Raw genomic sequence first — 22,968 nt, 5'->3', positions numbered from 1 at the left:
ATGTAGTAATTGTAAATGCATCCATAATATATAGTTCTAATGAAATATGTGATAGCCTAGTATCCTGCACATCATGTTAAAAAGTAGCATATAGCCTGCGATATCTTCTTTATTTACAAAATATCAATCATGAAGAGAAATTTGGGCAAACATAAAATCTCCAGTGAGGTCTTTGGTAGGAGATGGAGATGGGCGGTGAACTTAGGAGACCCTGATCAGGAATCAACTGTGGAATTATTTTATAGTATTTAAGATGGCTTCTTTTTCTTTCTAGAGAGTTATATATTCTTCTATATATAATGATGCCAGCGAACAACAGTTTGCCTCTAGGACTAACAAATCTTTTGTTTTTTTTTTTTCTTGATGGAAGGAATTTACTTGGTCCCATTGCTGAACTTATCGCAGACCACTCAGATAATCCTTAGGCATGAAGGAAAACACACTGCTGAATCGGGTAATTAATAATTTATCCATATCTTAGCATCAATATTACATCACTTCTATGTCGTGGCCCGTCGGTCATTCTATAAGAAGGCCTTCCGTTCTTTTCATTTCCATATTAACTATGGGAAGATCCAGGTGACATTTATCTATAATAGTTTGGTTTAGAGCCAGGCTAGATTTTATCCCGAGTACTGTTCAATGATACCAACTCAGACAACCATGTCTACCAGTCCAAATCCTGGAGCCGATCCAATTTATAAATTCCATCGGAAGACCTACCAATCACCTACTTTATAATTTCTTTGTTCTTGACAATGTTCCATTGATAGGCTGGTCTGCCGATTGTTTCCTAGTCACCTTCCATCCAAGGTGTGACAATTAAGATCCTTAGGCCCGAAGTCAAGTGCAACCTCCCTTGGTTCCTTCTTTGCCTTTTCAACCAAAAAAAAAAGCATTAGATGTCAATTAAAGCAATGACTCCGAGTTTATATGTGATGCTGGGTAAATTTGCATCAAGAAAGCTTGCATTGTATAATAGTTTAAAGCTAACATGGATATAATATCAATCTTAAGACTATTTTTTTGAAGTTAAACATGCTTCACTGAGTTCTGCTAGTCAATTACTTAAGATCAATGTGCTTTATCAATAGAAACATCCAACCTGCTCCCATTGTTAAAGTATCATTTTCTCATTTCCTTTGAACCGAACACAATAGCATCTGCCATCCCTTACTTTGTCCACCGGTGGCACATTTAAATCTTTTCTTACATTCCATTTAAATGAGATCAACTTTATGTCACCATCTCTCAACTTGGCATCTTACTGGCAGAAGCCACATTATAGTTATCTGGGCTCCTCCCTTGAAGTGGAAGGCAAAACCCATCTTCAAATGGCATGGTCCAAGTTGTAACCAAGGGGATAAAAGAAGCACAATGTATGGCCTACTTTGCTTTCCACTATGGTTCGAACTAAAACTGAGATCTGGTCGGCACTGGCACCTCTCATGGCACCCTGGAAATGCCATACAGTGCTATGTGATCAGAAGACAGTCATTCAGGCTAACTTGAAAGGATAATGGAGAAATGTTTATGAGGTGACCATGAAATATCTACCAAGAAGGTGTGGGCTGTGCTAAATCACACAAAGGATGGATCTTAGATGGCACCACTCCCATAAAACAGAAAGGCATTTTACATGAGTGATTGGCTACTGAATGAAGATATAATAATTTCACAGTTGCAATATACTTACCAAGGTTTGGTCCACTTTTTATGGACAGCTCATGTACCATGACACATTCTTATGGAACACCACAAAGGTCCTGATGAAGAATCTCCACAGCCTCCAAATGCTGAAAACAGACCATTATCATCACTCATGTTTCTTGTGCCACTAAAAAAAAAAAAAAGATGAAACAAATTTTAAATTAATAAAAATAAAATCTGGGCCTCATATACCACCAAGCTATCTTGCTGTTGCTATTTGTTCCAACTTAAAACATCAAATATCTTCGAACTTAGTGTTTCTTTCATTTCATATCAAATACTTTCCAAAGCTAAAGCTTATTATGTAAATGGATTAGTTAATGCTTGTTCAGATATGGAGTTTTTTACCTGCTTTTGCCATGTAATGCAAGTAAACATGGTGTAGAATAATCGAACAGCAGTAGTAGCATAGACAATGGCTGTGACTCAATTGTCTGTTGAACTATGCAAGCTGCTTACTTCTCAGTTCTCCACCATTCCTTTCCTTCTAGAAACAAAACAAATAGCATCATAAAATTGCAATCTCTTTTATTGCAGATGAGAAAGTTTTCAAAATATGCAGTGTCTTGTTTGAAATGCCAATAAAATATTCTACAGGTTAATTGTGATTCAGATTGAAAACTCTTATGGTTTTCTGTATAATGCACATTAATTAATATGGGAAATATGTTTCAGGACTGGCCTTAGCCTTTCCTGTTTGGAACGATCCGCTACAGTATCCATCCGTTCTAAATCTTTCTTCCATTTAGTAAACCACAGAGGTATTTTAAAAGGATGTAAAATTGCTAATGATCTAGGTGGATGCCAGAGCTGCTCCAAAGTATAAAAGGCCGACTAAAAAGGTTGCTCCACCAGCGCGTGAACCGCCAAGAATCATTGTCATTTTTATGTAGATGGATTAATCAAATTCCACCACTCAACTTTATTAGTCTCATCAAAGATGATGTATGAAGCTATGCTTTCCTGTTCCGTTCAGTACTGACATCGCCATAGTCATTTGTCACAATTCCAGTCCCAGCTCAAGCTTGCTCTTCAAATAATTCAGGTACGTGCACAAGTCTCTACTGAATGTAAAGATTTGTCGCCAATATTAGACATTTGCAAAAAAGAATCTGCTAATGCTCAAAGTTTCCCCATTGAAACAAATGTTCCTTTCATCTCCTCATCATGCACATTTTCAAATCATCCTTTTGGTGCATATTTTTCCCAAGGGTACACTTTTTTGATCTTATCTTACTATGCATCTCCCTTGCAACATGATCCCTCTTATATTGTTTTACAGTTCTAAAATTTATCTTTTGTTCTAAATATTTTATAAATTCAAGCGGCACCCATCGATGTCACAATACTAAATAGAAAAAAATACACATTACCCACGACTAAAGTAGGAAAAAAACAAGAAAAGAGAAAAAAATGTAAGTCTACAGCCGCTGAGGCATTTCGTCAAACAGTTCGCAGTAGAGAACAAGAACATGTAGCTCATGAAACGACAGATTTTGTGTTTGTGCCTATATACACTATCGATGCTTAAATCCAACAATAGAGCATAAATCCAGAACCGCTTTCATAAAAGAAGCCAAAAACCACGAAATTCTTCCAGCGCAAAATGACTACCTTTGAGGCGGAGAAGAAGCGAGGCTTGCACCCCCGACACAGCACGTTTCGAGGAGACGCCTCATCCCCGAGCCCGGCTATTGTTACGGTTAGTCGAAGTCCAGCAACGTGAGACCCAGGAATACTTTTAACTATCGTTCACCACACGTTTGTCCCGGTCGTCCAGTGCTGAATGACCAAAGTGCCCCTCCCGCTCCCCTTCCTCCCCCATTTCATCTGGAAGAAGGGAGATCAGAGAATCCTCCGTCTCTCTTCCCTCCACTTCCCATGGCTTCCTCCCCCTGCGTTATCAAACCCTAACCCTAACAAAAAATTCGGATCCAACAACTGCCGATCCGATCTGATCCCTTCTGGCGTTCGCCATGGCCTCTGTCCACTCCCTGGGGGGCTCGTCCCGCGCCGGTCGCGTCCTTGGTCCCGGCCTCGACAAGATCATCAAGAACGCCGCCTGGAGGAAGCACTCCAACCTTGTCGCCGCATGCAAGGCGGCCCTCGACCGCCTCGACGCCGTCACCGACTCCGATGACTCTCCCGCCTCTCCCCTCCTCGGCCTCTCCACCTCCGACGCCGACACCGTCCTCCACCCCCTTGCCCTCGCCATCGACGCCGCCTCCGCCAAGGTTGCCGAGCCCGCTCTCGACTGCGCCCAGAAGCTCTTCTCCCTCGGCCTCATCCGCGGCGAGATAGACTACCGATCTGAGGGCGACAACCGCCGACTACACGCCGCGTCCCGCCTCGTCGGATCCATCTGCGGGTGTGGCGGGCTCGGCGAGGACGCGATCGAGCTCGCCATGCTCCGCGTCCTCATCGCTGCAGTCCGGTCGCCTGTCGTGCTGATCCGCGGGGAGTGCCTGGCGCAGATCGTCAAGAGCTGCTACAACGTCTACCTCGGTAGCCAGAGCGGGGCCAATCAGCTGTGTGCCAAGCTGGTTCTGGCTCAGATCCTGGCCATCATCTACGCCCGGGTGGAGGCGGATGCGATGGAGGTCAGGGTTCGCACGGTGTCGATCGCTGATATGTTGGATCTCTCTGACAGGAACTTGAATGATTCGAGTCTGGTACAATCTGCACAGAATTTCATCAATGAGGCGATGGAAGGAAGCGAATCTGATGTGCTTCCACCAAAGGTACAGAAAACGGATGGGGAGGTGAATGGGGGAGTTGATTCAGGTGAATTGAGTAAAATTAGGGAGGATGGGCTTTTCCTGTTCAAGAACTTGTGCAAGCTCTCCATGAAGTTCTCGACACAAGAGAATCCCGATGATCCTCTTTTGCTGAGGGGGAAAGTTTTGTCTTTGGAGCTGCTGAAGATGGTGATTGACAATGCTGGATCACTTTGGCGGACAAACGAGAGGCAAGTTTCTTTTCGTTTTTCTTTCAAGCTTTACTTAATTACCTGTAGGTGGTTTCATGTTAATCTGGTTTTTGGCTTTTATGGTAAATGACCCATGTTAGACAACACGAGAATTTCGTTCCCTTTTTTTTTTTCTTTGAAATTTAGCACAAGTTGTTTGGAAATTCATTTCATGACTTCTTCCAACAAACCGGAAAAACAGTGGATACTTGGTGGAATGCCTATGACCAAAACTATGTGAAATATTAGGATACATTTCTAAAATTTTGTAGCACTATAGTACTCCCAATATTTGTGGAATAAAACTTTCAGGCTTCATAGTGGAATCATTGGAAATGATGTAATAATGGTTGATACAAGGAAGAAGGATTTTTATTTTTTTTGAATGACAATAATGGCATTCTTCTACAAAGGCTAACTTTTTAGGTTATATATTTCATAGGTAATTATTTCAAGGGAAGTGAAAAATAAAGAGAGGCAAGTTATTGTTTCATTTGACCATTAGTAAAGCATAAGATGAAACATTAAGAGAGTTAAACTGATGACTACTTAGAAAGGTTAGCATCCAAGATATTTATAGATAGCATGATAAAAATGCTGGAAGAAATAATGTCTAGTCTAAGGAGGGAAGAGAAGGTAAAGGAAGGAGAACGGAGAAGGAAATGACGGCACTAATCCTAACATGGCAAATGTAACTCTTGCCTTATATAAATTTCTAAGGATCAAACCCAAGCTTGCAACCAATACTTTATTTTTTGGGGGCAGCGAATGGGGAAGCTAGAGTTCCAACTAGAGGCTCAAGGAGGAAGGAGGGAAGTATGGGGAAGTAAGGTGGGGAGGGTGGCACTTTGGTGAAGGTGTTATCCTCAACCTCAAGGGCCATCAGGCCATGACAACAGATTGTGGAGATGATTACTGGAGAGTTTTAAATGAGGGAAAGGTCATGACATCATATGTGGAGATGGTGAGGAGGCAGTTTTAAATGAGGGGAGGGTGTTCAATTGCAAATTCATCAGTAATGGAGCCTCCAACATTATAATTTGGAGTGGAGGCTAAGATGGCCCAAAGGCCAGATTCTCTAGATGGGGATGGCACGGGAACAGGAGGGAGGGGGTTGCCTATCTTCTTTGTGGTGGAGAGGTCATAAGAGAGTAGTGAAGGACAGAGGAAGATTGACTAAAACCGGTCTAGATCGAGCATATTAGGACCTGATAGCTCGAGCATCCCATGTCAAAGTCTCGGTGTTAGTTGGTGAGAGAGAGATGACAAATGACAATAACGAAGACAACAGATAATAGTAGCAGAGGTGCACATGGTCGATGGGGTTTTCCTTTTCTTCTTTTAGTAATTTCTAATCCATCCTTCTCATCATTCCCTTTTCTTCATCTTTTTCCTCTCTTGCATAGTGGTTGTAATGATAATTCATTGTAGTGACTTGTATTTTCTAGTCCCAGACAAGCTATATTATATTAACAAGGCACTGATACAGTATTGAGCAGGGTTTTCTGTACCATATCGAACCGACCGGTACATCCCGTATCGTACCGGACCGGCAGGGATCTGGTACGGTTCGATCGATAAATTCGATACACTGGCGGTACTAGGAGAAAAAGAAAGGGAAAGTAAGAAAGAGAGAGAAAGGAGGAGAGAGAGGGAGCACGAGTCGTCGGAGGTCGGCGGTGGCCCGCTGCGGCCGTCGGAGGGCTTCCGAGCCCCGTATCGCCCGATAAGGCTTTCAAGAGAGCGAAAGAGAGAGAGTGAGTGCTCAGAGGGGAGGGGACCTACCGGACGGACGTCGTCTCCACCGTAAGGCCCTTGGTGGCCGGCGAGCCCACGCCGACGGGCCTGAGGGCGGTTGAGCGGGAGAAGGGCCTTCGCGGCTCTGTCGGTCCGCCTCCTTTTAAACAAAATAGGGCCTATGGGTTTTTTTTTTGTTTTAAAGACGTGAAGTTGGCAACCAAGTTGCAGACTTCATGATTTTTTTTAAAAAAAATTAGTGAAGTCGGTGCCCGCGTGGATTGCGCCATCGGACGGCCACAGCGGCCAGCCGGACGCCGTCCGGCGGCCCTAACCCCTCCTTCTCCTCCTTTTTTTTTCCCTCCCTCTCTCTCCCTCTGTTTCTCTCTTTTTCTTCTCCTAGTTCAGCTCCCGTTTCCTTCATCGGTTCGCCTCAGTTCAGCCTGGTATGAAACCGTACCATTGGCCGATCGATACGGCTGGCGATACCGGTTCAGCAAATCTTGGTATTGAGGTTCGATATAATGATATGGCTGAACTGGTCTATACTGGGTGGGATCAATTGATTCCGCTTGGTTTCATGTCATATGCATATGTGGTCCTCTAACCTTCATTGCACTACATATATGCAGTGTTGTATGTGGTCATACTGCATATGGATCAAAAAGGTGACCCACTTAACATCTCGTAGGCGCATATACGGCCTATTTAGTAATGTATGGATGCATACCCGAGCTTGCTTAGTATTTTGGAGCTACATATATAGCCCACTCTTATGCATGTAAGTGGAGCAGTTTAAGGTTGATAGTTAGGTTTGATATGAATTCCAAGAGACCTGATATGGATATTAATAGTGCTAAAATTTTGATTATGTTATAGTTATTTCTATTGGATATTAGGTAGTAAGATATATATAGTAATAAATTTAAATAGTTATAAATAATAATCACATATATACATGCATATGCAGCCTGCATACTGCATATTCATTACGTCCTTTAACTGCCAGCATATGGATAGCTATTTTTTAGAATGACTGGTTCGGGCTGTATCATGGTTGGATGTGAGAAAAGGGTCTCCTGACCTTGTATCTGTTGGGCAAATGTAATAGTCCATATTAGGCCTATCATACCATATCAATAAGTTACTAGCATGATTCGCGGTGCTAGTACAACAGCCCATGATTGCAACTACCATGACTATATGGGTGGTGGTTATCCTTGGTATTATTGAGTGCAGTAATGATGGTTATTGCAGCAGGTATCATTGGCAGTTGTTGCTAACAAAGGATAGGGGGCAAAAACTAAAGGAGAAGAGGTTGAAAAATGAAGAGGAATTAGTAGAGGGGACTTATTCATAGGATTTTCCTCCAAACTTTTATTTATTTTTTTCTTTTAATCATCTTCAGCACTTTGGCCATTAAGTGTCTGCATAGTGCCTAGTACAAGATTGAATCCAAGTGTTTTTACACTTCAAGCAAGGTACAGCAGTTTTTCTTCTATTTTGTGTTACAACATGACTTATTTTTTCTGGTGAGACAACTTGAAACCATATTGGAATTCATGTATATATGTTCACATGTATGCTTGTATGCAAGAAAATATAACTATATATGCATACATTTATCTTTGTGTATGTGTGCATGTGTATATATGTTATGTGCCTGTATTTCTATAGAGACAAACAGACATCTCAAGTCTAGGATGCATTACGTAGTAGTAGCTGAAACAAGGAAGATGTGTGGAGATGGTTCCAACCGGTTCAGCATATGCTATAGAAGTAGGAGGTTAGTAAGGACAGGACCTTGGACTTTAAGTTGAAGAGTACGTGAAGCTATCTGTATAACCATCAACGTGAATGTTGTGAAAGGTGTTAAAACATGCTAGCTACATTCAGAGGGCATAGCGTTGAATATATAGATTTCATTATTTGAATCTGGAATGGATCTTTAGTATTGTTTACAATTTTTCTTAGAAATGGAATCTGAGACCAAAGTCCTTTCAAATTTGTATGCACCGTTAGCTGACCGAACTGATCAAATGTAACCAATTTCTTTCAAAAATAATGCATTTGATACCCCAGTAAGAACCTGAGATTGAAAGGCTAACCAAAGCAGCACGCCTGGTGAAAATGGAATGAAATCCAGTGAAGGCTTGCAGACCTGAAGGAAACTAGCTACCTATGTGAAGGAGACTCAAGGATTGATGCTTCCATGCAGCTCTAAATTTTCACTTGTATTTGGCATTAGCTACATTTTGCCATGCTTTCGAAGATGTTCTATAATTCCGTTCTTTATTATTATCATCATTATTTTCCAGAAACAGGCAAAGCAGCACCTGCTAGTGGGAAGAAAGGGAACGGTGAAATTAACAGTAAGAAAGAAAAAGGTTTTGCTATCACAATATTGAAGAAGAGAAAAAAGTCTGTAGCAGAAACGTCCTGTGAAATGTTTATTATGTCTTTATCCGTGTTATCTATTAGTGTTATTACTTTGATTATGATGTCGATGCATATCTTTGTTTTATACAGGTTTCTTGGGGCGATCAAGCAGTACCTATGCTTATCATTGTTGAAGAATAGCGCTTTATCTGTGATGAGTATCTTTCAGCTTCTCTGTTCGATTTTCTTGGGCTTGTTAAGGTTTAGATCTGGGCTGAAAGAGGAAATTGGAATTTTCTTTCCTATGCTTGTCCTGCGCATTCTTGAAAATGTGCTTCAGCCTAGTTTCTTGCAAAAAATGACAGTCCTTAACTTGTTGGAGAAGATCTGTCAGGACCCACAGATTATTATTGATATTTTTGTGAACTATGATTGTGACGTAGATGCACCAAACATTTTTGAGAGGTACACTTTCATTCACACTTAATGATTCCCTTTACCTTCTTTTACATGGAAAAACACATATATCCTGCCCTCTAGGCAGAACAAATTAAGTAGAATATTTCCTTTACGGAACTTTTTTATAGTTTTGAGAACCATTTTGTTTCAGTTTTTATTAAAATGTATTAAAACACTTTTAATTCCATCAGACTTTTGCAGGATTGTCAATGGTCTTCTGAAGACTGCTCTAGGTGTGCCTCCAGGATCTGTAACAACATTGTCCCCAGCTCAGGATAATACATTTCGCATTGAGTCAGTCAAGTGCCTAGCTGGTATCATAACATCAATGGGTGCATGGATGGATCAGCAATTGAGAATTGGAGATTTTTCTCCAAGAAGTGCTGAAACTGATTATTCGATAGAAAATAGTAGCTCATTCACTGGAGAAGAAGGAAATGGATTTGACTATGAGCTGCATTCTGATACCAATTCTGAATTATCAGATGCTGTCACGTTGGAGCAACGGCGGGCTTATAAAATAGAATTTCAGGTGAAACACAAGTAATTTTTTGTATTCCACTTGATATTCTATGTTATTATTTACAATAACCCATGGCATTGTAATGATGTCTGCATTGACCATTGCAGAAAGGTATCTCACTATTCAATAGGAAACCTTCGAAAGGTATTGAATTTCTGATTAATACCAAGAAGATAGGTGCTGCTCCAGAGGACGTAGCTTCATTCCTGAAAAACACTACTGGGTTGAATCAAACAATTATTGGTGACTATTTGGGTGAAAGGGAGGAGTTCCCTTTGAAAGTTATGCATGCATATGTGGATTCATTTAATTTTGAAGGTATGGATTTTGGTGAAGCCATTAGGTTTTTCTTGCGGGGCTTCAGGTTGCCTGGTGAAGCACAGAAAATTGATCGCATCATGGAGAAGTTTGCAGAACGCTACTGCAAATGCAACCCTAGTTCTTTTACCAGTGCAGATACTGCATACGTTCTTGCTTATTCTGTGATCTTGCTAAATACGGATGCACACAACAACATGGTCAAAGACAAGGTGTGTTCAGAAATGTTGTCTTTGTTATATAATAAAACTGTAAAAACTAAAAGATTATATCCTCATCTTTTTTTTCTTTTTGTTTGTTTGTGCAGATGTCTAAAGCTGATTTCATTCGTAACAATCGAGGAATAGATGATGGAAAGGATTTACCAGAAGGTTATTTGGGTTCCTTGTATGATCAAATACTGAAAAATGAAATAAAAATGAATGCTGACTCCTCAGCTCCACAGAACAAGCAGACAAGCAGTATCAATAAGCTTCTGGGCTTGGACAGTATTTTCAGCTTGATCAATTGGAAGCAATCAGAAGAAAAGGCTCTAGGTGCAAATGACTTGCTCATTAAGAATATCCAGGAGAAATTTAAAGCAAAGAGTGGGAAGTCAGAGTAAGATTGATTTAGATAAATGCTTAAGAGGATGAATTTAATGCTACTTTGATTATAAATTTGCTCTTGTTGTTAATGCAGGTCTGTGTTCTATGCTGTCAGTGATGCAGCTATCCTGAGATTTATGATGGAGGTTTGCTGGGCCCCTATGATGGCTGCTTTCAGTGTTACACTTGACCAAAGTGACGATAAAGCTGCTACATCTCATTGCTTGCAGGGTTTCCGATATGCTGTGCATGTCACCTCAGTCATGTGTATGCAGACGCAAAGAGATGCTTTTGTTACATCTGTAGCCAAATTTACATACCTTCACTCTGCTGCTGACATGAAGCAAAAGAATGTTGATGCTGTGAAGGTGACCATACACAAGGATTTTTCTTTTATTTTTAAGTAGTATTATAAATTAACCAACTTTGAGGGAGAAACATGCCTTCATTATTTACTTAGCATGATAACGAGGCAGTGGTAGATTGACTTTTCTTAAGGAGAGGAGCCTTATGGTTACTAAGGCATTAGTCTTTTTTGTTGGTTAGTTGTGTTAGTCTCGTTATCTAACATGCTAAACTTCTAAGTTCTGAACCCTATCTATTGGAGTGACTGAGAGCCTTTTCTTTACTTGCTTATTAATTTACTTGATACGAGCTTGTCTATTGCAACACTATGAAGTGAAAAGGAATGAATAGGAATCTTTATCTCAATATTGGATTTTATTCACACAAGGAATAGGCGCCAATTGTAGTGGTGTCCCATAACATTTGACACTTCAGTATTCAAAATCTGTGCATGCATACAATTTTGTAAGATGAAAATACATAAAAACAAAAAGATGTCCAATTATATCATAGTACATTCACTGCTACATTGGTTTGACTATTTAATGGCATTCTGTTAGAAATTTGCCTTATTTCATTATGTGATTGCAAGAAGTAAATTGGATACTCACTGCATATATATTAAAAGCTCATGACTTGCATTAAAGTATCTGATGATATGACACTCTAAAATGTTTTGCTGTCTTGATACTGTTGGTTGATTGTGGCCTTTTAGCCTCAATATCTTTTCCATCTGTGGAATGGAAGTGTGAGCTTTGGTAAGAAGACTTGTTTACTATTAGTGACACATGTTTATTGCATAGCTGCGGATGTTATAATGTATTTGGAAGGATTAAGGGGGGGCATCAATATTATTTCTTATGATGATGTTAAGGTTATTCAAGCTCTTCTTTACTGGTTTGAGATTATGTCTCTTCTATTGTGACTTTTGAACTGCATGCATGATGCTGAAACCAAGTGGAACTTGCTGATTTCCTAGCATATGTAAGTGAATGAGTCATATGAGTTAGATAGGGACATGATCAGGTTAAGCTAGGATTGATTCTACTGTAGTTAGATATATCTTTATGCTGTGAACGTATTATTGACATTTCCCCACCTCATCTTAGATCCCATAATCTGCAACTTGAGAAAAGAAACACATGCACTGTAAATAATTGCTAATAATAGAAGAATTTATGAACTATCCTTTAGTACTATTCAGTGGTATGGTTTTAGATATATCTATGTAATGCTTTTCTTAGACATCATTACTTCGCAGTTTTTTGGATTCTCAGTTTTATTCACTTCTTTCTTTGTCATGTCATTTGTCCATATAGTATAGAAGGTACAAGGGATATCATCTGTTCTGCATGCTTTCGTATTACATGTTGTGATGCCGCGAAAAAAGTTTCCATTTTGCACACTGATCATGTCCTTACCAGATAGCATGACTTGGATTTGGGTTTCAGTTCTTCAGGATGTCAAATCGTCATTTTCTTGATGCTACATGCAAATATGATTATATAATTTGTTGATTCTTCCAACTATCATTTGAGTTTATTTTTTGTTCCCCCTTCTCAACAATATAATTGTATATCTTACCATTATTGGCCTGTTAACAGGCTATAATATCAATAGCCATTGAAGATGGTAATTATTTACAAGAATCATGGGAGCATGTATTGATGTGTCTTTCACGATTTGAGCATTTGCACCTGCTGGGAGAGGGTGCTCCTCTTGATGCTTCATTCTTTACAGGACCTCTTATGGAGTCAGAGGAAAAGTCACAGAAGTCACCTGCCATTCCACCCTCAAAAAGAAAAGGAAATGCCCTTCAAAATCCAGCTGTAATGGCTGTTGTCCGAGGGGGTTCTTATGATAGTGCATCAGTTGGAGCTAATGCTTCAGTATTGGTTACTCAAGAACAGATTAATAATTTTATTTCAAATTTAAATTTACTGGATCAGATTGGAAGTTTTGAGCTGAACCACATATTTACTCATAGCCAGAGATTGAATGGTGACGCAATAGTAGCTTTTGTAAAGGCACTTTGCAAGGTTTCTATTGCAGAATTGCAGTCTCCTACAAATCCTCGTGTTTTCAGCCTTACAAAAATTGTAGAAATTGCGTAAGACTGGTTTCTGAGCTTGCCTTGGGAGTATATCTTTTGAGTTCACTATTTCTTGTAAAACAATAGTGCATCATATTAAATTTACTAAATGCTTTGTTCTTTATGTGCAGGCATTATAATATGAACCGCATCCGATTGGTGTGGTCTCGCATCTGGAGTGTTCTGTCTGACTTTTTTGTCTCAGTTGGGTTGTCTGAAAATCTTTCAGTTGCAATATTTGTCATGGATTCATTGCGACAGCTGGCTATGAAGTTTCTGGAGAGAGAAGAATTGGCAAATTATAACTTTCAGAATGAATTCTTGAGACCTTTTGTGGTTGTTATGCAGAAAAGTAGTTCTTCAGAAATCAGGGAACTAATTGTTCGGTGTATTTCCCAGATGGTTTTGAGCCGTGTAAATAATGTAAAATCTGGCTGGAAAAGTGTTTTTATGGTATGTTTTGCTCTTATTTGTCATACTGGCAATTTAGCATCCTTTTTTTCCCTCAGAGTTATTTGTGCAAATGGTGAACTTAAGTGAGAGCTCATGCAGCAGTGAACTTTGAGTTCTCATCATCCATTTTGCTCATGTATGTCTGAAACTTATAGCTGCTGTTCATATTCCAGGTTTTTACCACTGCTGCTGCCGATGAACGTAAAAATATTGTTCTATTAGCTTTTGAGACTATGGAGAAAATAGTTCGCGACTATTTTCCCTATATAACTGAGACAGAGACCACAACATTCACTGACTGTGTCAAGTGTCTCATCACATTCACACACAGCAGATTCAATAGCGATGCCAGCCTTAATGCTATTGCATTTCTTCGGTTCTGTGCTGTTAAACTTGCAGAAGGAGGATTAGTCTGCTATAACAAGAACACTGAGTACCATCCAGAAAACAGAGATTCTTCAGATGGAAATAACTTTTCTGATAAAGATGACCATGTTTACTTTTGGGTTCCTTTGCTTGCTGGTATTGTCATTAATCAAGGCTTAAATTTTCTTGTGCATGGTATCTCTTTTAAATTTAAAACTGTATCTTCATGTATGATGTTAACCTCTCTCCATACGAATCTCAGGTTTATCAAAATTGACATCTGATCCGAGGCCTACAATTAGAAAAGGTGCTTTAGAAGTACTCTTTGACATTTTAAAGGACCATGGACACCTCTTCTCGTGCACCTTTTGGAACAATATCTTCAAATCTGTCATTTATCCTATATTTAGCCATGCACGCAGCATACCTGATTGTCAGGTCTCTCCAATGCGTAACTCTGAAGTCCTTGAGGAAGATTCCTGGAGCTCAGAAACTGATGCTGTGGCAGCACAGTGTTTAGTGGACTTAATTGTTAAGTTTTTTGATGAGGTGCGTCCACAACTAGCAATGGTTGCAGCTATTCTCACAAGTTTTGTGAAAAGTTCCTATCCTCAATCAGCTAGCATAGGTGTGGCTACTTTACTGCATTTGACAGGACACCTTGGAAGCAAACTCTCAGACACAGAGTGGAAGGGGATTCTGTTGCATTTAAAAGAAGCAGCTGCTCTATTATTGCCTGTATTTTCAAGAATTGTCAGAATAATGCAAAGTATTGAAATTCCAGATAAAATTCAAGCTTATTCTGATGCCGAACAGTATTCAGATCATGAATTTGTTAACGATGAGGAGGATGCTAACATGGAGACTGCATCTTATGCAACTGTAAGACTGAAGAGTCACATAGCTGTGCAGCTTATGGTTGTACAGGTACTTTGACTTTGAGCATTCTCCTTTTAGTAGCAAAGTTATTCCTAGAAGCTTTTCCTCGGTGCCACAAGCATTTCTTTGTGATTTGAACCATGATATCTTGATACATGCTTTAAATGCTTTAAATTTGCAGGCACAGTTACTTCCTATTTGCCGCTTGAAGCTGGCCCTATCTTTTATCCTATTTCTTCAATTGTTGGGTCTTACATGCAATATATTAGAAGTTGCAATTTCTGCATATGAAACTGTTGAATTAAAATATTCTGACCCTTTGAAGTACATATTATTTATATTTATTAGCTAACAGATGATCAAATCAACATCAGTCATTACTGTAGCATGATGAAGTTATAGCGCTTGAAGTTTAATATCCAAGTAAGAAGTTGTAATGATAATGATATTGGGCTGAAGCAATTTTACAAGGAATATTCAGATAATTCCATTTTGGGAGTTCAAATGGTGTGCAGTTGCTAAGTATGTGAAAAATATTTGGCCACATTCTTTACATATATTGGGAGAAAGTATGTTATTTGTTGCACCTGTGCTACACAATGGAATGCTGATGAAGTAGAATTCAGTGTAGTTGGTTTTAATGTTGCTAACTGCCCATGCTTTTTTTTTTTTTGTGTTGACATGATTAACATTAGGTCCCACTTTATTCAAATGTTAAATGATTGTGGTATAAAGAGAATTAGTTTTCCTTCTTATTCAATCCACTAACAAGACCATGCTTTCTTTTGAGAGAGAGAACTTCATATTATATATGCAAAAAGCACTTGAAGATGCTTCAAGTAACATATTGCTTTCAGAAACAAGTAAATCTTGGTTGATGATATGAATGTTTTAATAGCAGTCAGTGATCTTGCTAAAGCTACAACTTAATGGAACAATCTTCTTCCCTATTGGTTCCTTTTAAAGCAATTCCATGCTGAAGTGTACAAAGGAGATTTAGTGGCTGAAAGAGGAGTTTATACTCCACTGGAAGATGTTAATGAGTGAAAAATACCCAATCTTCTTATTCCTGGCAACTCTTCGACCACTTAATCTATGATTCTGCAATAAATACTTATGAAATTGTATGAACTGAGGTGAATATATATGTTTTAATATGCTAGTGATTTTTTATTGATAACCTAGTAATGGTTGTTATATTTTATACAATATGTTGCAAGGCCATTCCAGCTAGCTTGTTTGATATTACTAGTTGATGATTGGGTATATAAATAACCAGCTAAGGTTAGAGTAGTTTGATGAGAATTGCATTTTGATGATTGAGAAAGAGCTATGTTGAACAAAACTAGGTTCTTGAACCCTTAAAAATGCCTGCACTTGACACTTTAACATGGGTATAGGCATGACACCTTCTATTGGTCTGCAAAAAATGGAATTCTTAGATACTAGACAGTTCCAACAATAGTTATTAAAACCAGACCGGAGATTGACCCAGTCAAGGGGTTGGTCACCTGTCGCTGGTTTGACAGCCAGTTTATTGGTCAAACTGGTTTTGCATTAAAGTGCATCAAAAATTTTTAAAATAATAAAAATTATTATAACGTAAGAAATATATATATCTTTGATGGATTTTTAATTTGAATATTGCTCTTTAGATCATGGGGATCAACATCCTTCACTGCACTTCAATTGTATCATAAATATAAAAAGTCATGAATCATCTATTCTTAAGATTGTAAGAATAATTTTGTACAATGTAGAATTAACTGGTATATTTTAATTATCACAAATAGTAAAGTTTTGAAAATACCTAAAAAATTAAAATGAATTATATGTACTTTTCATTTATACCAAAACAAAAGAATTTGACTGTTGAAATATTATCCTTGCTTGAAATATTCATTTAATTGTGTTTATAATGACTCCTAAAGCAACACCAAACTGATCCTCAGTGGTGGGGGTGTTAGCACTACTCTAAATTGATGGGGGTTCAGCTCTCCCATGACACTGTATTTTGGAAGAATTTTTCAACGCCAAATTCACTAGATGTTTTGCAATCCGGCAGGTTCGATCCGGTTTTCCTTGGGTCAATGCAGCTCTGGTCCTGTTGCATAACTGGACCAGACAGAGTGCCAGTTTTCCTGTCCAACTGGCCGGTTGGATCTGGGTTTAATGGCTATGGGACACTACATGCATCCCTATCTGTTTCTCATTCTTGTGTTCATGTGATGCGGGATCTAAAAAAGAAGCTTAATTGGGAATTTCATTTGGATAACAATCAAACAAAGGGCGAACGGCCTTAATAGATGATGCACACAGGTTCAAGGGGCCAATTACTTATTTCGGCCCCAATCCCCTTGGATCAATGTAATTTTTGGAATTTACTGAGATTGAAGGATCTAAAACAATCAAATAAAGCTGAATTTAGAACAAATAGGAGACCATGCTTGATAATCCCCCACCTCTGCAACTTTTTATAGAAGAAAAAGGCAACATGAAGCCAATTATAATAACCAAAAGGATACAATGCATGGTTGAAGCAACAAATATGATACACTGACTATGTTTGTTTTAATATAAAAGATGCACAAATTTCATTCTTTTTTCTGGAGCTTTGAAGTTCTTCTTGTTCCTCCAGCTATTTTACTTGAGATTTTGATCTGCAACTACTTTTTCTTTTCTTTTCATTTTTTTTTAACAGGCTGTTATGAAGTTGTATGAGGTACATCATAGATGCTTCTCACCAGCCCATATTAATATTCTTTTGGAGATACTTTCATCAATTTCATCACATGCAAGTGAAGTGAATTCAGAAACTGCCCTGCAGCTGAAATTGCAGAAAGCATGTTCCCTCCTGGAGATTTCTGAACCCCCAGTGGTTCACTTTGAGAATGAATCTTACCAGAACTACCTAAAGTTCCTGCAAACTCTACTACATGACAAGTCATCTCTGTCAGAAGAATTGCACGTAGTTTCGCAAATAGTGGCAGTTTGTCAGAAAATATTACAGATATACTTAAATTGTGCTGGATACCAACCGAAGCACCAGAATCCAAGCAATGGTCTGACTTTACACTGGATACTTCCTTTAGGTTCAGCCAAGAAAGAGGAGTTGGCTGCTAGGACTAACTTGGTTGTGTTGGCTCTGCGGGTGTTGAGCAGCCTGGAGAGAAATTCATTCAAAAGAAACTTGCAAAGCTTTTTCCCTTTATTAGTTAATCTTATTCGTTGTGAACATGGCTCTGGAGAAGTGCAGCAAGTGCTATCAGATATATTTCAGTCATCAATAGGGCCGTTAATATTGACTTTATGATAATTCATGCTAATGTATATTTCATTCTTTTCCCTATTTTAGTATTGTTTTTTGACGCCCTGCTGGTTAAGATATCCATGATCTATTCTTGTTATTGTAGATTATGCTGAGGTTTAGCATCAATATTCAGAAACTAAGGGAGTAGCCTATCTCAGATTCTAGTTGGAATTGGCTGTCTTTTTTTATATATGTAATCTTGCTGGGAGATTGAACTTATCTTTCAATTGGCTGCAGTTTCTAAACTTGCATTCAGGGCCTGCCTGAGCATAAATTAACTGGTGGTGGTCAATTGGGAGTTTTATCCATATTTTGGACTTTTTAGTAAGTCTTCTTACAAGTGCATGAAGAAAAGGAGTCTGTGCCTTGCATGCATCTCCTCTTTGTACAAAGGCTTCTTTCTGACATCCAGAGCCTATCAGATAGGTTGAAAATGTGATCCTGTGTGTGCCATCAATTTCATAACAACCTTCCAGGCTTACCGCCCCTGGTTGATTGTCATCCTTTCTACTTTTTCAGGCAGCCTTATTGGATAAACAGTGGATTGACTCATGTTTGGCGTCCGTGAGGAGGGTAGTTACTGTTACTTGCTGTGGACGCATGAATTGGAGTGGCGAATCACTCTGTACCTAAACTTCTGCTTATTTCAATTTCCCAGATGACAATTGCTCGGAAGAAAGATGAGCTCAACAGCAACAAATTTCAGTATGATGCTATTGAACAGCACAGATCCATTATAGCATAACAGGAAAAGCGTGGGGGCGCATTATAGGACACAAAAGGAGCTGATACATTGTATGGGGGATTTAGCAGCACAATTGGACCAAGTGTGGCACTCTGTATCAAATGGAATAAAAGAAACGAGAGGGTGCCTCCCGATAGGATTTGCTTAGTAGTTAGTACCCATTCTCTTGAAAGAAATTAGCCCAGATCAGCCTTTATTCAGGTATCTGTCGATTTTAAGGGTAGAATTACTAAAATCTTAGAATTTTGTAACAGCCTGACCGAGTGACAATCTCTTGAAAAAGTGTTAAAGATACCAAAGGCAGAAACAATTTTCGTTTGATTCTTCTGTTGATCATCAGTTAATTTTGTTTTGGATGCATCAAATATGTGCTTGCTAGTTTGTACGTGGAGTCACTTTTCATTAATAAAAGTGAAATGGAGTAATAAGTTGGTATAGAATGAGAAGTGAGAAGAGATGTAGTGTACAATCCATCTAGAAAACACTGTAGCCAAGGTTGCATGTTCAATTTGTTCGTCTACTTGTGCGCGAACATTTGGTTTCTAGAAAAGTTGAAGCACCGGCTAAATTTGGGTTTTAATCTAAAGCTTTGCTAGTTGCTTTGTTTTCAAGCGATGCACAAAATAAGATCCCTTCGGGTGCCTCATGAACCTCTCTACCTTCTTCGAGGAACCACCCGATCACTGCTCTTTTGTTTTCTTTTCATTAAGCCACCATATTCCTTGTCGTTCTGCCCTCCTCAAGGTCTTGCCGGAGCCAAATACTGGCATCAACACCTTCCCCGACTTGTCCCTTCATCGCACTGGTGCTGTTAGCTGGAATCCCCTGTTCTGGGGTACTCCCCCTCCCCTGTTTCGATTTCCTTGGTCGCGTTTCAAAGCCGACGACCCTTGGGGATCAATGTCGGAGCCTCGACCACCGACAAGCAGGCTGAGGATTGACTTGGCATGACCTCTCCAATCTCCTATTACCGGTGTCCAGTTTCCGCGTTCTTTTTTGTCTGTCGCTCGCCGCCGCCTTCGTCACTATGGACCACCGCTGTTCGGCCGCTGCCCACCACTGTCACCGCCCTTCCCCTCTCCTTCTTCTTATTCTTCTTCTGTCGTGAGATAATCATAAGGGTCCTTTCCCGTCGCTCTCGACCTCGCTTTATCTCTTCCTCTCTCTACCTGTCCGGCGATCCGAATGGGGGGTCTCATACTCTCTCTCGGGATCCCAGACTGATCATTGCAGATATGTCTTGGATTGACATTGCCGCCATCATGTCAACCTCCACCCTAAATTGCTTTGACAGTATACGATCCCATCTGCTATAAATAAATTTAAATTAAATTAAAAATTTTAGATAGTAAATAAGTCATTATTTAATTTATCTAATATTTAAGTTAGATCTAAATTTTAAAAATTTAATTTTTTAATCTATTTAATATTCAAATCAATACGATCAAATAATCTATTTAAAATTTATTTAATTTTAATCTATTTAAAATCTATTTAATCTATTTCTGTCTTATTTAATTTGATCCACTTAACTTATTTAAACCATTAAAATTTATTTAATTTGTTAAAAATCTACTTAACCAGCTTAATCTAATCCGATCTCTTTAATAAATAATTATATGAGTTGTATTACAGTACTTGTTTAATAAATAGATCGAATTCAATATAATTTTTTGATATATTTAATAAATAAATTGAATTTAGATTGATGAATTTTGATTTGACTGCATCTGATTTGATCCGATTGTCACTCCTATCTCAACCTTGTTAAGCATCCTTGAACCCTGATTGACCTAGGTTGTTGGACACTATTACACCACCATCTTATCCTTCTTTCTCACTCGTATTTTTCTATAATTGATCATAATCACTCTATGATTTTCTCTAATTATTGGTCTCATGAGTGCAATCATCTAGACAAGAAAACACCAAATAAGCGGTTTTATACTTTAGTCCTTAAACCGAGGTCAAATCCTATCCCTTTATTTATTTGAATTTTGAATTAGGGTAGAATAGGAAAATCCAAGATTAAGGGTAATAGGGATTTTAAAACTTCAAAATTAGAAAATTACAAATTAATTAATCAATGTTACCCTGAGTTATCAAGTAGTTGGTTCTATATTGATGTTAAATTAATTGGATATGCTTGGTGTATACTTGAACTATAAATATAATATCTGAATTTTGCTGCTAAAGATTTCTGTACACAATTACTTGCATGATTATAAATATTTTATAGATATATGTATTACATAATAACAATTATGATAAGGGACAATTATAACAGCACCCCTTCAACTTTTCACAAAAAATACTTACATCTCGGAACTTTTGTTTTTTTAAATTAGACCCTGAAACTTAATTTTTAATTATAATTTGGCCAAGCAATCCATCCAAGCTCTAACACCACTAACAGTGTGCATGAAATAACTAATTTATCCTTAGAGGTTACTGGTGGAATGAAATCAAATTTGGAAGAAATTATGATCACGAAAGATATATTTGAACTTATGTCATGTGACAAATATATGTTCATAGATCCTCATGAAAATGGATGATTGGACCAATTACAACTAAAAATTAAGTTTCAAAATTTAATTTTAAAAAAAAATTTAAAGATGTAGGTATTTGTTGCGAAAAGTTAAAGGAATATCACTATAATTTTATATTAAGATAAATAATTTATGAGAATTCCTTTTGTGTGCTTCTTTAAATTAATTTGAGCTTTGATACATGTATGCATATTATAAAAGGTAAATAAATTAATTGTGCTAAGGAAATGATAATTTTACTCTATTTTATACATATAGTGGATGCATAAAATTAACATGATTGAGACTTGCATAACTGAATTATTGGATGTGATGCTTTGAACTAATCATATTACCGCCAATTGCCTTGCCATGGGCAAAAAACATAATTATGGCTAGTCAAAAACCGTAAATAAAATATTTGATATGTAAAAGTGAGATGTTGGGATGAATGATTCTAAGCTATATTACACTATCAATTACCCTATTACGGACAGAAAACATGACTAAGGTTGCCCCAAGCTGAAAGAAAAATTATTACCGCTTCCAAATTAGGTTTATTAGAAAATGGCAAATAAGTCATTTGAAACCGTTATAGCATAAAAGAATTAGTGATAATATATGATGTATCATTTTTCAAGAGAATGATTATTTGATAACATATGATGTAATTTTGTGCACCAGTTTGTCTGGACAGTAATTATAACATAGTTGGAATGTGATTTCATGATAAAAAACATTTATTTGATCTTAATTATTTGCTAATTTCTACCTTTAAAATTATTTTTGTTGATACGTGTGAGGAAAGATTCTTCCTAAGCTGTTAACTCTCACCATTTTGTTATTTTCAAAGCCATAGGATGTTTCATATTGGATGGTTTGGGGATTGTAGTAGAGCAAAGGGGTAATTAGCATATCTTTAATACTTGATGATTAATTAAACTATGTAGTTGGATTTCTTTTATTATTTGTTAGTGATGGTACTATTTTATTGGATTGATATGATCATTAATACTTTCTTACAAATCTCCAATACTACGGAGATATGTAACCCTTGCATCCCCTAATGGTCCTGCCTAGGGGTTATGCAGCTACGTCGCATGGCTGAACCAAGTGATGGTTTTGGGATGGGTCACTACAATTATCATAATTCACCCTCTCATGTCAGCAAAAGCAACCAATACTTCCTCAGGTCTCTTTAACCAGGATGTAAGCAACAGATCAAAACAAGCAGTCCAAATTTAGGCAAGACCTTTGTTTTCCTTGGCTCACCTGGCGAGATACTCTGAACCAATGCCCAGCTCTCCAAATTGCATAACTTGAAAAGGTAATGATTCATCTGAAGAAGTCTGGCTGATTCATAAACATCTACCTGTTCCATGTATATTCTCCAACCTGTATAACTTAAAAATGAATGATTTATCTGGACAAGTTCCGCTGACTTAAAAACTGATAAACCAGTTCTAAAACATAACAGGCACAATGTGAAATAATAAAATAATCAACTAAAAAGAACCACATCGACTTGAATCAAAACCCACATCTTAGAGCTTCGTACAGAAAGCA

At 38.1% G+C, this 22,968-nt stretch overlaps 1 protein-coding gene and 2 long non-coding RNA genes across 7 annotated transcripts; 2 read left to right on the top strand and 1 right to left on the bottom strand.

Moving 5' to 3' along the window:
* The first annotated feature begins 369 nt into the window (after positions 1-369).
* LOC140852661 (uncharacterized) lies at positions 370-19,311 on the top strand. Its single transcript, XR_012135560.1, has 3 exons — positions 370-454; positions 2,508-2,755; positions 18,364-19,311. It is a non-coding gene; the product is annotated as an uncharacterized lncRNA (long non-coding RNA).
* Positions 447-3,433, bottom strand: LOC105039432 (uncharacterized). Of its 3 annotated transcripts, none has more exons than XR_830912.4 (4): positions 3,325-3,433; positions 2,059-2,197; positions 1,697-1,837; positions 447-875 (listed from the first exon to the last, which is right to left on the bottom strand). It is a non-coding gene; the product is annotated as an uncharacterized lncRNA (long non-coding RNA). The 3 variants fall into 3 exon arrangements; XR_830910.4 differs by having other exon boundaries at positions 1,697-1,796; XR_012135559.1 differs by having other exon boundaries at positions 2,059-2,194; positions 3,325-3,430.
* Positions 3,468-18,334, top strand: LOC105039433 (brefeldin A-inhibited guanine nucleotide-exchange protein 1). 3 transcript variants are annotated; one of them, XM_019848236.3, is made up of 12 exons: positions 4,480-4,678; positions 8,734-8,836; positions 8,945-9,259; positions 9,455-9,785; positions 9,884-10,306; positions 10,402-10,694; positions 10,776-11,049; positions 12,631-13,136; positions 13,250-13,571; positions 13,745-14,093; positions 14,200-14,864; positions 17,518-18,334. In XM_019848236.3, exons 1-12 carry the CDS (start codon positions 4,648-4,650, stop codon positions 18,127-18,129), a joined length of 4,224 nt encoding a protein of 1,407 aa, XP_019703795.1. In that variant the 5' UTR covers positions 4,480-4,647; the 3' UTR covers positions 18,130-18,334. The 3 variants fall into 3 exon arrangements, with proteins under 3 accessions (XP_010913869.1, XP_019703795.1, XP_019703796.1); XM_010915567.4 differs by lacking the exon at positions 8,734-8,836 and having other exon boundaries at positions 3,468-4,678; XM_019848237.3 differs by lacking the exons at positions 4,480-4,678; positions 8,734-8,836 and having other exon boundaries at positions 9,094-9,259; positions 9,445-9,785.
* Positions 19,312-22,968: the final 3,657 nt, after the last annotated feature.

This window comes from Elaeis guineensis, chromosome 1 (assembly GCF_000442705.2).
Source record: "Elaeis guineensis isolate ETL-2024a chromosome 1, EG11, whole genome shotgun sequence".
Classification (NCBI taxonomy): Eukaryota; Viridiplantae; Streptophyta; class Magnoliopsida; order Arecales; family Arecaceae; genus Elaeis; species Elaeis guineensis.
The sequence above is the reverse complement of the archived record's forward strand: the minus strand, read 5'-3'. Positions and strand labels throughout refer to the sequence as shown.

Excerpts from the sequence above, each read along its gene's own strand:
- LOC105039433 (XM_010915567.4), top strand. The coding sequence starts at position 3,687 with ATGGCCTCTGTCCACTCCCTGGGGGGCTCGTCCCGCGCCGGTCGCGTC. Across the intron at positions 10,307-10,401 it reads ACAACATGGTCAAAGACAAG|ATGTCTAAAGCTGATTTCAT; the intron begins GTGTGTTCAGAA and ends TTGTTTGTGCAG. Across the intron at positions 10,695-10,775 it reads GCAAAGAGTGGGAAGTCAGA|GTCTGTGTTCTATGCTGTCA; the intron begins GTAAGATTGATT and ends TTGTTAATGCAG.